Source organism: Ursus americanus, chromosome 19, assembly GCF_024610735.1.
Source record: "Ursus americanus isolate L20-20 chromosome 19, mUrsAme1.1.p, whole genome shotgun sequence".
In the NCBI taxonomy this organism is placed as follows: Eukaryota; Metazoa; Chordata; class Mammalia; order Carnivora; family Ursidae; genus Ursus; species Ursus americanus.
The window spans coordinates 56155537-56171795 of record NC_142145.1 but is presented as its reverse complement, the minus strand read 5'-3'; the positions used below and the strand labels follow the sequence as shown (position 1 = coordinate 56171795).

The following is a 16259-nucleotide window of genomic DNA, read 5'->3' as shown; positions in this document are numbered from 1 at the left end:
CTAATAACATAACTCTGTGAGAATCACTGTGGGAGAGCGAGGAGTGGTTTTCCTACCTTGACCTTCCTGTAACTCCTTCCAACCATCAGATTGTTCTCCTGAGGCTCGCAGAACAAGGAAAATGTTAAGTATTTCATTTCAAAATTTCCCCTTTATTGGAATAAAGCACATGAAAAAGCAGAGAGCAAACTCATGTTAAAGAGCCTTTGTTTCGACACAATCTGCAGGGATATCCAGAGAGAAGGGGACATGCTTCCTGTAAACTGTAACATCACTAGACAGAAATGTCAACCTTATTCTGGTGTTTCTATTCTGAAGTTAACAAAAAGCATGACACACTCATTTCAATTTTTTATTAAAATACTCTTTTGCTTATAGGGACAACCAAAGAAAAATACATAATTCTGTATGTTGTCAATCATGTGAAATACAATTAACATATACTCTGGGGAATGTAGAATAGATTTTAAAAAATCTTCAAAGAAGCTTTCACAAAAACAAACTTTAAATACGTGGCTTATTTATATTTACCTCGTTTTTCACAAGTCTTAGTTTCTTTTCTCTCTTTTGATGTTACTCGGCTTTATAAATAATTGTTCAAATATTCTAATATCTTACCAATTTTGTTTTCTGAATCTATAGAAATAGTTTTTCTAAATGAAAGGCTCTCTTTATAGCATTCTATGTAAACAAAGACTTACTTTATTTGAATTATCATTTGATTTGGTGCCACTATTTTGAATACAATTTCTGCAATAATTAGATGCTAATGGGGGTGGGGAGGGACAAAAAAACTAATTAGGAGGTGTATGTCTTACTCTAGGAAAGAACCTTTTATATATGGCTTTTATAATACCTACTGATTTAGTTTTTTATTTTTTATCTAGTTACAAAAAAGTTAACAACCTAATTTTTGATTAAAAAAAATTTTTTTTTTTTTTACCAGAGCTTCAATATAGAAGTGAATTGTACTTAGAATGGTAATAAAAGGTCTAAATTTTAGTGGGGCTACTGATTTCCCAAATTTTTTATTTTTAATTTGGAAAACATTGTTATTCAAAACCTGAAATATATTATAAACTGGAAATGGAATTTTTTAGGTGAACTTTGCCTTACAACCCCATCATAAGCCACAAAAACTAAGCAAAATTGAATATAAAATTTACCATTATATTTAGGGGTAATTTCCATTGGGAGAAAAAGATGTAAGAAAAACCAAATACAACATGGTTCAAGAAATTGCCCTCCCAGCACAGGGGCAGAAGAGATATCACACTTAAAAATTTAATAATGAAAGCCTAACCAAGGTGATAAATGCAGTTAAAAAACGTTTGTTTAAATATTTAAGACAACATTAAGCATGCTGTCAATAAACACAAAACGAACTGAAGCTGGAAGCAGATTCTTTTAAAACTTTCTCTTTTTTAAGTTTAAAAGGTTTTAAGAAAACCTTTAGCTTTATAGGCATTAATGAGGAAGGGGCGCTAAAATGTTTTCAAGGCACTTTTAAACAGAGGCATTCTAGATAAAAGGAAGAAAAAGAGATCCCAATGTTTTCCTATTAAAAAAAATACATACAAGAGCTAAATTGTAGCTTTTTTTTAAAAGGCCAAAAGTTTTTGAAAAGGCTAAAGGACCTTTAGTATTCATTAGAGTTGACTGAAAGAACAGAAAAGGTATTAAGGCTTTAGATTTTATGACAGTTAATCATGATATTACATACGATCTTGTAACTAACTACTGTTCATATAATGAATACAAAGTGTCTAAGAGCATTATCTATTTTTATGTACTAAAATATTTAGACATATAAAAAGATATTCCTACAAGTTACTTGTAATTCATAATATACTGAAGAAATTAATAATTTTGTAAAGTTAAGAGTCTCTGTAAAATAAATATTTGTGTTTTAGATTCATGCTTGAAGACTGGGATTTTATTATGATGAAGGGTACATAGTATTTAAGCTTATCATTATCGAAACATGTAAAACAAAATAGTCTAAAATGTATTTGAAGTTAACATCATCTTGAACAGATCTTTTTCATTTCATAATCTTAACCTCCCATTGTATGATTATACTTGTTTAATAAGAACATTCAATCCAGACAGAAACCTAAAGGAAAGATTACAATATAACAAAATAATTAATGTAAATAGTTTTAGGTTTGTTTCCCATAAGAATTGCCAGCATTTCAACCTTCCCTGCTCATACCCATGAGTTTCTTCTTTATCCCCTCCTATCACTCATGGCGAACATGACTCCGCCCATGCTAAGGCTGAGTGGGCTCATTCTCTCTACCCAGCTGAGCACAGTTTCTCCTTTCAGTCTTGCCATCTCTGTACATTGGGACAAGCTGTTTCCCCGGTGCTCTATGTAGAGTCTGATTTGGCAGGCATTTTCCATTCCTACTGGTCTTTAAGCTGGTACCTTAAGTCAGAGAAATGCTTTAACTTTCTCATTATTAACCTAGCAGAATATTTAATGCAGTGATAGAGGTTTGCCTTGAAATTCTTGTTCAAAATTCTTCATCGCTACCTACGTCAGTACTTTGGGCAGGGGGGTCTAGGAGAAAGAGAAACTTTCCCCAAAGTTCTGTCAGCATGTGTAGTACAGGATGGATTCTACTATGTAAAAGTTTTGAACTGTAAAAGGTAATAAGCATTTACTTTCTAAAACCGACATTACAAGGTTTGAAATTAAGCTTTTAACGGTGATTTTTATGTGAGTTCTCAGGGTGATATATTTGAATACTACCCTATTTACAGAAGAGATAAACGAGACAAGGCACAGTGAATGAAATCTAGTGTACAACTGGAAAAATTCAGTGTCCCAGGAATAGTAAATGAAGAAATCATAACTTATGTTAATGTACTCTAACACCTTAAAAACCAAAGGCTTGTGGAATGCTAGAAAAAAATGACATCAGGCTTTATGTCAGAGACTGCAGATCTTTCAAGGAATTCTTTGTGTACTTGCTTCTCATAACGACCAAAGTTGTAAATGTATGTAGAGGAAGGGGCTTATTGCCAGTGAGCTACAAAATCAACCAGAGCATTTATACTTATAATTTAACACATTCCTGCATTTGTCATACTTTAACTCAGTCCAAATTCTTTATATCTTAACCTGCTGGCATTATGGTGCAACCAGCAGACCTCACCAAATAGCTTTTTATATCTTTCCTGTTGACTAAATTGCTTTGGTTTGCATTCTTCTCCTTCTTTAAAACATGCAGTTCATACATTTGACAGTTTTACTACCATAGTCGATGCACTCTGGACCAATGCACTCACAGCAGGCGTTATGGAACCAGCGATATTTGGATGCTCCCATGGACTCACAGGATATTTTACACTGATGTATGGACATGCAGTCATCAAAATAAACCACAGTACACATGTGTTCTGAAAAATAAAAAATTAAGAGCTCAGAGCAAGAAAGAGGAAAAGCAGGAAATGTTTTAATACCTGGCTGATATTAATAGTTATTCTTAGTTCCCTTACTGCTAATCTGCACAGGACAATGGATGAGGTGTAGGAAAAAAGATCACATTTGTTAATTATACTGAGAAGGAAGTCAGAGTCCCCCACTCCAGCTGAAGAAGGTAAAGGGGCTTAGATTCTAGACTTTGATCTCAAAGTTAAGATTATTGGGCTTAACATTTGCTATGCTTCGGAGCTATGATTTTTAAATTGGTCATTTTTTTTTTTTTAAGATTTTATTTATTTGACAGAGAGAGACACAGAGAGAGAGGGAACACAAGCAGGGGGAGTGGGAGACGGAGAAGCGGGCTTCCTGCTGAGCAGGGAGGCAGACGGTTAACGACTGAACCACCCAGACACCCCAAAATTGGTGATTTTTGATAAGATTTCCTTAGAGGAGAGAATTCTCCAGCTAAAAGAAGTTTGAAAAATACTGTTTTAAGGGCACCTGGGTGGCTCAGTTGGTTGAGCATCCAACTCTTGACTTCAGATCATGAGATCAAGCTCCACAGTCTGGCTCTGCACTGGACATGGGGCCTGCTTAAGATTCTCCTCTCTCTCTCTCTCTCTCTCAAAAAACAAAACAAAACAAAGATTCTCTCTCTCCTTCCTCTGCCTCACACCCTTCTCTAAAAAAAAAAAATACTGTTCTAAAGTTATACTGAGAATTTACAATAAAATAAAGCAAACTTAATTCAAACGATGCAAAGTTGTTAGCAACACTTGGCATGATTCAGCATTAGCTATTAAAAAATACTCTTATTATCAGTAGCAATTTCTAGTCTTGCTTTCCAACACAACTATTTTTGATTGTTTCAATTTTTAATTCTCCTGGTAGTTAATGCCATAAGATGCCCTTGCTAGGAGGATAAGTTACATGAAATAAATAAAAACAATAAAAACCATTAATAGAGAGTATATGATTAAAGTTTGTTATTTTACAGAGCCATTTACAGAACTGATAAATCACAGGGGGCTGAACAGTAAGGAAAGGCTAAGTGGAAAAAACTGGACTTGCATTAGGAAGAAGAATTAAAAGCAAAGTTACCAGGTAACAAAATAAGGAAAGTCACAAGGACACCAGTGTAGTGCGCATGGGGAATGGTGTGGAGGCAAGTCCACTGCAGTGAACGGTTAGCATCAGGAGACAGCAGAACCACTACTGAGTATCAGGTCAAAATGGAAAACAGGGAGGCCAGTATAGCACAAGACCAGACACACTAGGGACTGGCAGTGAGCAGGACAGGGGAGCTTTGAATCTCAGCTGATTAGTATTTACCAACTTTCTTTCATTTATTTATTCAACAAGTATTTACTTAACACCTACTATGGAATAGTAGCCATTAGGACTCAAAGAGTAATCAGAGAATCCACGGAACTAAGTAGAAAATGGTAGACCTAGAAGTTAAAAACAGACAACAAATTGAAAAACAAATATGGGGAGATGATAGTTATAGGAATAGGAGGTAGTTTACTCCACCTGGGAGCAAGGGATAACCTAGAGAAGGTGTCAAAGAGGAAAAATTTTAACTCTGCCTTGAAAGATAATTGGTATTTCCAGGAAACTTCATGGCCTGGTAATTATTTCATTAAATTAAATAATATTTGAACAAAATTTATGAATTATTTAATATCTATTATGTAGATTGCATTTTAATGGGGAAAATAGTAGCAAAATATCTGAATAAGGCACACTCCATATATTTCTGATATTTTCCAAAATCTAGAATTTGTCTTTTAAGGTAGTTTAACCAAAAAATAATAAAAATTCTTAATCTGGGGGCGCCTGGGTGGCTCAGTCGTTAAGCGTCTGCCTTCGGCCCAGGGTGTGATCCTGGCGTTCTGGGATCGAGCCCCACATCAGGCTCCTCTGCTGGGAGCCTGCTTCTTCCTCTCCCACTCCCCCTGCTTGTGTTCCCTCTCTCGCTGTCTCTCTCTCTGTCGAATGAATAAAATCTTTAAAAAAAAAAAATCTTAATCTGAATATCATTAACAAATGCTGTTTTGCTTTTACTACTGATGTCCAAAGTTCAGACTATTTCACATAGGCAGGATTGTAATAGAGGGCACAACAAAAAGCCAAATAAAAAAAGTACAGGAGCTCAGTCAGTTAAGAGTCTGCCTTTGGCTCAAGTCATGATCCCAGTGTCCTGGGATCAAGCCTCACGTCGGGCTCCCTGCTCAGTGGGGAGTCTGCTTTTCTCTCTCTCTCTGCCCCTACTTATGCTCTCTCTCTCACTCGCTCTCTCTCAAATAAAATCTTAAAAAAAAAAAAGAGTACAACTTATACTATTTATGTAAAACTCATATCATATTTTAAGAAATAACTGCAATTTTCATAATTGCCTTATTTTTCCACAGTAAAATTATGCAAAGCCTTTTATTTGAAAATAGCAAAGACTTTATAAGTTACATGTCCTGTACATTCCAAAATTAAGGAATGACTTATCCTCACTAATAAGTGTTTTTTAATATGCTTCTCAAAGTTATATAAGCCATTCTTCCATTTAGTTCCCCTTCTGACCAAGAGTACTGGAGTTAGTTTATACCGGGAAATTAGATGTCTGTAATACCAACTTGTCCCATAAAGAAATTTAGCTGATGATCTTGGCATCATTTGTAGTACAAATGCTATTACAAAAATGTGACTTCCTGGGACACTCTGAATGTTATCGGACAGTGAGCAATACTATATTAAGCAGCACTGTTGCTCTCTTATGGAAAGAACAGTTAAAGCCTAACACAAATAAACACCAAAATTAGAACCAGGTTATCTATCTTCCAACACAATTTCTATCACTGAGACTATGAAGGAGTGGTGACAATATGCTTGACATGCCTCCTTATCTACTTAAGGACTGGGGTTATTAAAGTCCATAATTTCCTTAAGACTAGACAAACTCAAAGCCAAAAACTGCTCTAAAAGGTAATATAGGTTTCACAGACCACACAGAAAGTGAGGGGGCAAGATAGAAAGTCAACTGTGGCTAGTTACCTTTGTCACTGGAATAAGGGGCGTGAACATTATTGCTAGGAACAGACACATTTTGGTGGTGTGGCTGGTTCACAGTTTCTAAAAATGAAACCAGATTCTCATGATGTGAGAGTTCTTCGGCAACAGGGAAGGAAACAATGTTCCAGTTCAACTGAGTGTCTCCTTCTGTGAGTGCCCGGAAGAGAGAGGGGATTGGCTCATGAAGCTCTTCCACAGTGCTCTTTGAGGTTGGAGGTGTGTCACTATAGTTTCGAGGATTACACATACCTAGAGGAGGAAGAACAAAGAAAATAAAAGCTAGTTTTTCTCACTGATTGGAATATCATGCAATATTGTTAGTTAATGCCTTGCAATCAAAGCTCCAACATATTAAAATTAACTTGCTTCTAACATTATATGTAGATATTTTCCTAACTTTTTTGGCTGAGGGGCCCTAGAAGTGACGACACTCCTGTAGCATCAAGCACATCAAGTGCCCAGAGGTTATTTTCTAAATACTTATCCTATGCTAAGAGGAACCAGAGCTATCTGGAGAAAAGACTGATTCCAGGGCTGGACCAGAGAAAGTACAAAATGACCCTGGGATACTGTTTATGCCTAAAAGTAAGGAAATGCTCAGTGAATGATGGAATGTATCCAAAAAACACAGGAAGCAACTGGAAGGGGCTCCCACTGGCCAAATGACAATTTTAATGTCAAAATAAGTAATGATAATAATGGATTACCCCTATAAATAAAATAGGAATTAATGAGTCCTTATGTTATCAATAAATGAATAAATAAATAAAGGAAAAGCTCCTCCTTTTAGTAGAGTGTCCAACTGATAAATGTAGAAGGAACGAAGGTAATAGAAAATCACCACCGAGCAACTATAGAGGTGTTGTTGTCATATGGGTTGTAGAGGGAGTTGTCAATGGATGCCAAAGCTGGTGGGTGAAGGTTAGAGGAGGAACATATTTAAGTACTCTTGCAAAACTCTCTACAATATACTAACCAATTACAAAAGGGTTAATGGTGACTTTGATGTGGAAAATCTGGCAGATGCCAATGTGATCAGGAAATCAAGGTCAACATGACCAGTGATAAAACAGGCTGATGCTGTGTATCACTTCATGTGAGATGTAACTTCCTTTCAGCACTGTTGTTGCCAAGAATGTCTGACTTAAGTATGGGTATCAGTCCACATCAGGTGGATCAAGGTTTAGGGTCATCCTACATAACATAAAGTCTGTACTCAATAAAACTGTCAAGGGAAAGACCACAATGCTGTTTCAAATGGAATGAATATCAACAGACACGACAACTAAATGCATCACATATTCTGGACAGGAGCCTGGCTCAGAAAAGATATCACAAGAGGTACTGCTGAGACAGTTGGCGAAATATGAATGAGGCTTGTGGACTGGGTGGCAGCGTTTGTAACAATGTTGGCTTCCTTATTTGGAGGGTGTATGGCAGTTATGTAGGAGAATGTTCTCGTTGGAAAATACAGACTGGAACATTTAGGAGTGAGGGGCTATCATGTATAAAGCTTGATTTCTAAAGGTTCAAAAAAGGATGAATGATCATGCATGTTTGGGGGCAATGTGTGTGTGGAGGGAGAGGAAGGAGTAAAGAACACTGGAAAAAACTCAATAAAATGTTAGTAACTCAGGAATCTGGGTGAAGGGGATACAGAAGTCTTCCCCCTTCTGGCAGATTTTCTCTACATTTGAAAATTATTTCAAAATGAATTATTTTAAAAAATAATCTTAGAAAGGGAAAATGGCAGAGGAGAATTAGAGATACTGACGATACAAAACTCTTTCCGGGTGTTTTGCTATAAAGGGGAAAGCTGAGAAAATGCTTAATTGGCCCCAATTTTTGGGCTATTCCAGCTAATGTTGTGTGGAGCAGAAGGGAGCTACCCAGAACACAGGTTCATGAGCTAATTAAATGATTATTACTGTTTTAAGCCACTATGTTTTGGGGTACATTGTTTAGTTGCAATAATAACTGGAAAAGAGCCCTCTGGATTTCCTTTTGTGAATACGATACTTTAAAAAATTATACTTCATCTTGGTTTAGTATTCACTAGGCCTAATATGGAGTTTTTCTTTTTCCTCAGACTAAAATTTTGAAAAGTTAAGCCAAATTTATAAATTCTGACATTTTATAAATTTAGGCAGAAGGAAAAATCATGTCACGTCTTCCACTCAACACTTTATGAGTTTAAGGAACATGGCAAGAGCTGAGGATAAGATTGTGCACACTCTTCATAAAATTTTTCATTACGTATGAACTTTAACAATTTTGACTGTGAAACAGAATCATGGATTAAAGGGTCAAATCTGACTCCTTTATTCATAAAAGAGGAAATAGGCCCAGATAAATTAAATGATTTGTCCACTGTTACATAATCTAGGATTAGAGCCAAGCTTATGATTCAGTCTGACTTCATATCCGCTGCTCATATTAATAACCACATTCTATAAATAATCATTAAGTGGCATCAAAAAGTGAATTACACTTAGAATACCTGAATTATACAAATATACATTATATATTCTTCTACCAGACTTTATAATGAATGAAAATTAGTAATCTGAGACCAAAAAGCAAACAACAGAGTTCAACAGAAGAGCTAAACTCAACAACTACTGAGACTTTAAAGAAACTTCAGGGCTCATTACTAGAGATTAAATTACATTTAAAAAAGTTTTGAGGGGGGAGTTTTGTGCATTTAACAAACTTAGGCCAAAGACATTTGTAATTTAAATCTGAATACATTGCATTAAAATCAGTAAGCATGAAGTAAATGCTTGCTAGGTAATAACGTTTTCATGGCATTGTTATAAAGCTTTCGTGTATCTTTCTCTTTTCAACTTGGATTACATCCAGACAGATCATCACTAGAGACTCTTCTTAGGCAATGTGGATTTTGACCCTCTATCTCTTGCCTGAAGCACTCTTCAAATTCTGCATTCTTTCAAGCACGGTGGGTTATGAAATCTGATCTTCCAATGATATGTGGGATTTCTCCTGCTCAGAAAAGCAACCTTCTGAAATTTCTGGAAATTCTTCAGTTGTCTGTATTCATTATGTACAGTGGATCAGTTTCTGGGTAGAGAGTTACTAACCACTCATAGTTTAAAACAATTAGTAAAACTTCTCTGAGAAGCATCTACCATCCTCCTGAAGTTCATTGTCGTTAGCTTTTCTTTAGTTGACTACAGAGGTTACATTCTCTCATTTTTTTCCAGGATCATTTTCTTGAAGCAGTTTGTTACTTTGTGGCATGCTGTCATTACACTGAAATTTAAAAACTAATTATACTAAAATTTTAAAGACACTGGCTCCGCACATGACAGAGAGGCCCCAAAGCAGGAAACCAATGGCAATTACTGAAAAGGCAAGCATTTCAAAAACTTTACGTGCATAGAACTTTGCTTTTCTGATGTGCCTTCTTTCATATATCTGACCTGTTGTCATCATACATTTGAAAACTAAGGTTACATTAAAGTAGACTTTACTTGATGAAACCACATTTTAGGGTAGAAATTAAGACTAAGGGGAACAAAGGTATTACTTTCCTTAATGAATGTGCATGGTTAAACAGCAACAACAAAGAGTCCAGAAAAATGTACAATAAAAAGAAAAATTCCTTTCTGCTCCTTCCACCCCCCAACTCTACTCCCCAGACACAACCACTTTAAAAGTCTGTTCTTAAGTTTCTCTGGTGGTTACCTCTATGAGAATTTAAATAAAAATGATTAATTTACCAAAAGCAGTAAAAACATCTTTAGATCTTATCTATCAATCCTCTCATATGAGAGATGAAGATTAAAGTTCATTTGTACTAACCCTTTCTCCCATATTTCTAATAACTGTATTATTCTAATACCATAATTTGTTTCCTTTGCAATCTTAAATATACTTAAACTTCTGATTTTTATTCCACATATCTTAATTCCCTCATTTGCCAAAAAGGATGCAGGTGCCTTTCCCACTTTCCCCACTCAACTTCTCCTAACTTATGTTGTCAAACTTAATAACTATGTTCTGTTGCCCAAATACAATGAAAACTTCTTGTCTTACTATACGCTGATTCTAAAAGTTGAAAACCAGCAAACAGCAGTTTACCTTAACATGACCCCATGAATATTGGTCACTGAAAAACAGAAAAGCATGATAGGATTTCCTTGCCCAATGCCATATTAGCAGAGGAAAATATTTCTAATTTTAAGATAAAATTAACTTTTCCATGAACCCCATAAAATACTGAAAATCAGCTATTTCACATAGAATTACCTATTAGGTCTTCTTGCCCAAAAATATAAAACCTGAATCCAATCAAACTTTAACAACTAGCTTCAAATTACTGGAAATACAGAAAGACAGAGGAACAAGTTAAAGGACAACCTCAAAGAAGTAAACAGTCAAATACTGAGTGTGGGATATTCTACAGGCAAACTGTTTCTTCAATATGACAAGTGGCACAAAAAAAGTATACATAACCAGACACCATGCAAGAATCTTGTTTGGATCAATTTGAACATATCAACTATACAAATACATTTTTGAGACAATTGAAGAAACTTGATTATGAACTGGAATGTTAGATTATACCAAGAAATTATTGTTAATTTTGTAGGTTTCCTAATGGCATCATTATTAAAAAAGTAAATGTCTTTATTTTCCTTTAGAGACTGAAACTGAAGGATGCGGAAATAAACGTTATTTACCGTCTATAATTTGCTTTTAAATATTTCAATGCCAGGTCAGAAAAAAATGGGGGAAAAAACAGATGAAACAAATGTGCATATTTTTTATAACTGTTAAATCCAGTGATGGGTATATAAGAATTCACTATGCTATTCTCTCTGCTTCTCTGTATATGTGAACACTTTCAAAATAGCAAACCAACTGCCATATTTAAATTGCAGGACTAATATTTTCTTGTTGAACTTTTGTATTTTCTTGCTATTTCTAGGCTTGGAATGTGTGTGTGTGTGTGTGTGTGTGTGTGTGTGTGTGTGTGTACCACAAATAACAAGCTTATAACAAATCTTGAAAAATCATTCTGCTTCTCAATTGTATGCTCAATACCCTATGGAACTCATTTTCTTCTCAGAGAGATACTTCTCAGGGCCCTCACTTATTGCTTCAGGCAGGCTAGTTGTCTCTTAAGCCTCTGTATTATTTATGTTTTTAATTTTCTGTATTTCATGATGTTTCGACATCTTAGAAAAAGCTTTCCGACTGGGGAGAGACTGCTTCCTGGGCTAATCAATTCTAAGAGCCCGCAAAGCACTCAGCCAGGAGCAGGCCTTGGATATGCAAACTGACCAGTCCTGAGCCACACCTCCTCCACCAACCCAAGCAACCCAGGAGGCCTGTGCTTAACCAAGCCAGGCCCAGTACTAAGCAACTAGAGACCACCTGCAGAGCCTAGAGCCCCTGGGAATGATTCAAACTAGCCAGACCACAACTGCTTGCTCTGTCCCGCCTGGACTTTCCTGTGGAAACCCCACTGAAGATTCTGGCCCAGATTTTCTTCTTGTTCCTATCTTTTTGCCACTTGACCAAAACCTGGTGCTTCTTCTGTGATCCTGCATGGCATGCAGTGACCTCCTCTCTGAGACCTGTGATTTATAATGAACTTTGTTCCTTGAGCCTTCCTGTGCCTCCTCTGAGGCCAAACTTAACTGACCACAGAACAACCTTCAATGTAGTTATCATGTTATAACTGTCCTTAAATCAACTCCTGGTTAAAGCTATTTCATTCAACCCATATTCTTCTCTTTCTTGGTCTTCTGCCTTATTTTGTTTGATATCATATCAAATCTGGTGTGTAAGAAGTAACTTTGAGTTCTTGCTGTCTAAAAATGTTTTAATTTTACATTCACATTCTTGATCAATAATCTGTCAATTCAAAGTAATTTTTCAACCATGCACTTGAGGCTTTGGTCCAGTGAGAGTGATGAGAATTCTGATGGCAGTGTGATTCTTCTTTTTTTTTTTCACTCAGTTCTTTTATTCATGATTTGTTTTATTTTTATTTTTTTAAGTAGGCTCCACACCCAACGTGGGGCTTGAACTCATGACCCTGAGATCAAGAGTCATATGCTCTACCAACTGAGCCAGCCAGGCGCCCTGACAGTGTGATTCTTATTCCTTGTACATAAACTCTATTGTTATTTCTGAGATCTTTCAGAATATTATTTGACTTGCCAATAGTAAGACTGTATGAGGCTGTGTTTAGAAGTAGGTCTTTTCTCATTAATCTTGCTTAGCATTCTGTAGATTCTTCCAGTCTAAGGATGCATGGTTTTTTCTCAGCTTTGGAAAGTTTTCTTCTACTATTTCTTTGAGAAGTTTTTCCCTCCTATTTTTTATTCTTTCCTGGAGAATCTATTTTTTCCTGTCTTATTTTCCTTTAAAAAAAAAGATTTTATTCATTTATTTGAGAGAGAGAGTGAATGTGAGAGAGAACACAAGCAGGGGGAGCAGCAGAGACAGAGAGAAGCAGGCTCCCCACTGAGCAGGGAGCCTGATGTGGAGTTCAATCCCAGGACCCCGGGATCACAACCAGAGCCGAAGGCAGGTGCTTAACTGGCTGAGCCACCCTGGAGCCCCTCCTGTCATTTTCCATCTGTCTGTCCTATATTTCTATTACATTCCAATATTATTTTCAACTTCCCTTAACTTATAACTTTTCTAATCAAATTTTAAATTTGCAAAGGCTTTCTTGTTGTTTTGGATAATAGAGATATATTTGCTCAAATTCCTCTAAAATATAGCCATTACTTTTCTTAAAGATTTATTTCCTAAAGATTTCCTCCATGGTGAGTTGGTCTGCTGTTTTACCTTGTTCTTTCCTTCGAGGTACTTGTTCAACATTGCTCGCATGTCTGGTATTAGGCTGGAGACATCTACCTCTCCTGCAATGCCTAAATGAGCAGCACTCTCTCTCCCTCTCTCTCTCTCTTTTGGAGGAGCTGTTGACTCTGGAGTGCCAACAACACACCAGTGCTTCTAGTCCTTTCCAGTTAATTCCTTCAATTTCTCTAGAGAGAATCTCCAATTTTTTTTTTTTTAACCTAGGTTGTTTGGAACTTCAGAATGAGAGAGAGGGTAGGGTATCAAATCATACAGCTGTTTTTTAGACAGGTCTTCAATAATCTTGCTATTTTCAGATCTATTTCTCATTCCTACATGCCACAAAATCCAAAGCTGAGCCTGAAGATTCTTTGGGAGTTTAGCTGGGAAGGTCACTCCTAATCCTACCATAACCTCTTTTTTTTGCAAATTATTTTGGTGTTTCTCCCAATCTGTTTACTAAACAGCATGATTCTCCATCTTTCCTTATGGATATTTCTCCAATTATAATTTCTTCCTTTCTCTGTGTTGTTAAAGTTTACCTCTAGTTGTATTCCTTTATTTCATTTTCAATGGAGTCTAATATGTACAAGGGAGAACATGTGTGAACAATAGACCACTGTGTGAAACCAGAAGTCACATTTACTTTAAGTGTCTGAAAATGTGATTAATCATATTCTCTTTCACTCTCGCTTGTGTTCTGACTCTTGCCCTCTCCCCGACTCCCTCCCTCATCTTTTTTTCCCCCAGAAACTCCTGTATCCAACTTCCTACAGGGCATCTCCACTTGAAAACCTTACAGGCCCCTCAAAATCAACTGTCCCAGTCATCTTCCCCAACCTACCTGGACATTATATAGGCATGCCTATCTCAGCTCCTGTCACAATTTATCCAGTCACACAAGCCAGAAACCCAGAAGCTATTTCAGTTCCCATTTCCCCTCAATTCCTACTCCCAAAGTGTCACCAAGTGTGGTCAAGTTAACCTAATGATTTTTCCATTAAGGCCACCACATCTGTTCATCTCTGCTATCACTCCAGACCAAGTTCCCATCAGATTTTGACTAGACCTGCAAACACTGTATTTTGATAGATTTTAAACTCTATCTTCCATTCTCCCTCAGGAACTCCTTCAGAAAATGCATGTTACTGAGGGGCGCCTGGGTAGCGCAATCGTTAAGCGACTGCCTTCAGCTCAGGGCGTGATCCCGGCAGCGTTCTGGGATCAAGCCCCGCATCAGGCTCCCCCACTGGGAGCCTGCTTCTTCCTCTCCCACTCCCCCTGCTTTGTGTTCCCTCTCTCACTGGCTGTCTCTCTGTCAAATAAATAAAATCTTAAAAAAGAAAATGCATATTACTGAATTTTACCCTCTGTTATCCCTCCTTTTGGCTATTATCTTCTGTACACCCTGGCATACTTCTTCCTCATTAACCGAAAACTTCAATACCTGGATCACTATACCTCATTTCCACCCCTAGACCCATTGTCACTCTTGACAATTTCAATATTCACACTGAAGATCCACCTAATACCCTGGTCTTTTGCTGCTAGACCCCTTAGTGATATGACTTGTAAATCCACCCCACCTCAGTCACTCAACTCATGGGTCTAGCATTGATTCTCCTCTTTCCTCATATCCTACATCCACTTCAAATAAAATTCTGACAGCTTACCTCCAAAATATCTCCCGAATCTGAGCTGCACCATTTCCACTAATATCAATAATCCTAGTCTACTCTACTATCATCTGTTACTTTAACTACTGCAACTGGCTCCTCATTGACCCCCCATCCTATCTGTTCTCTTCATATCCTAAAGTCCATATTCCACACAGTAACCAGAATAATCATTTAAAAATGTAATTCAGATATGATCACTGCACATTCTCCAGTCGGTTTCCATTACACTTAGGGTACAATCCAAACTCCTTTCCATGTCCTCCAAGACCTATCCCTTACCCACGTCTCTCATTCTTTTCTTTCTACCCTTCCTCTTGATCACTAACAATGAACCACACTGACTTTTCTATTTTCAAATTTGGATCTTTAGCCATCACACTTAAAACACTTATATTTTGATATATTAAGTGGTTCACATCAATCTTTTGTTGGTGGTGGTTAACTCAAGTTACTGATTTCTAAAGTTTGTTGGAGACTGATTCTTGTTAACTCTTTGAAAAATTAGAACTTTCCAGTAATGACAAAAGGAGAAAATAAAAGCTCTTTGAGACTTATCATTCACTTAAATGTTTTCCCTAAATGAAAAAAAATGACCAAAAATATTAAAAGGTGCTTTCTCCCCTGAAACTAATAATATACTATATATTAACTAAATTGAATTTAAATTAAAAATAAAGACGCTTTCTGCTCTAAGTAAAAATAAAATTATTCTAAAGGTATCTTGGATTCTTTTTTAAAAAAATATTTTATTTATTTATTTGTCAGAAAGAGAGAGAGAGAGGGCACAAGCAGGGGGAGAGGGACACAGAGGGAGAAGCAGGCTCCCTGATGAGCAAAGAGCCCAAAGTGGGACTTGATCCCAGGACCCTGGGATCATGACCTGAGCTGAAGGCAGACACTTAACTGACTGAGCTACCCAGGCATCCTGGTATCTTGGATTCTGTTCATTATATTTTTATAAAATAAAAAGTGTGAAAAATATATATGTGTTTACTATAAGTACATATAAGAAATATTTAACTTTAGGGAGAGGTATGGGGGTATAAGGAAGGGAGATGTTTCATATATATATATACCTTCTATTACTGTTTGAATTTACTGTATAATTTAAAATAATAATTGTAATTTTAGTTTTTAAATTATATTTTAAAGGAAAATACATACGTGTTAATAGTAGCAGATATTGAAGGTCCTTCTTTTCTATATTTTCCTAAAATTCAACACAATACTTTCACCTT

The 16259-nt window shown here is 36.4% G+C and overlaps 1 protein-coding gene across 1 annotated transcript in view; it reads right to left on the bottom strand.

The window, feature by feature from the left end:
- Window positions 1-338: 338 nt before the first annotated feature.
- Window positions 339-16259, bottom strand: part of TWSG1 (twisted gastrulation BMP signaling modulator 1) — a 65219-nt gene continuing 49298 nt past the window's right edge. Inside the window, exons 4-5 of the mRNA XM_045793871.2 lie at window positions 6482-6748; window positions 339-3408 (exon numbers count right to left, since the gene is read on the bottom strand). Of these exons, the coding sequence (XP_045649827.1) occupies window positions 3227-3408; window positions 6482-6748 (449 nt within the window). The 3' untranslated portion in view covers window positions 339-3226. The remainder of the gene's footprint in view (window positions 3409-6481; window positions 6749-16259) is intronic.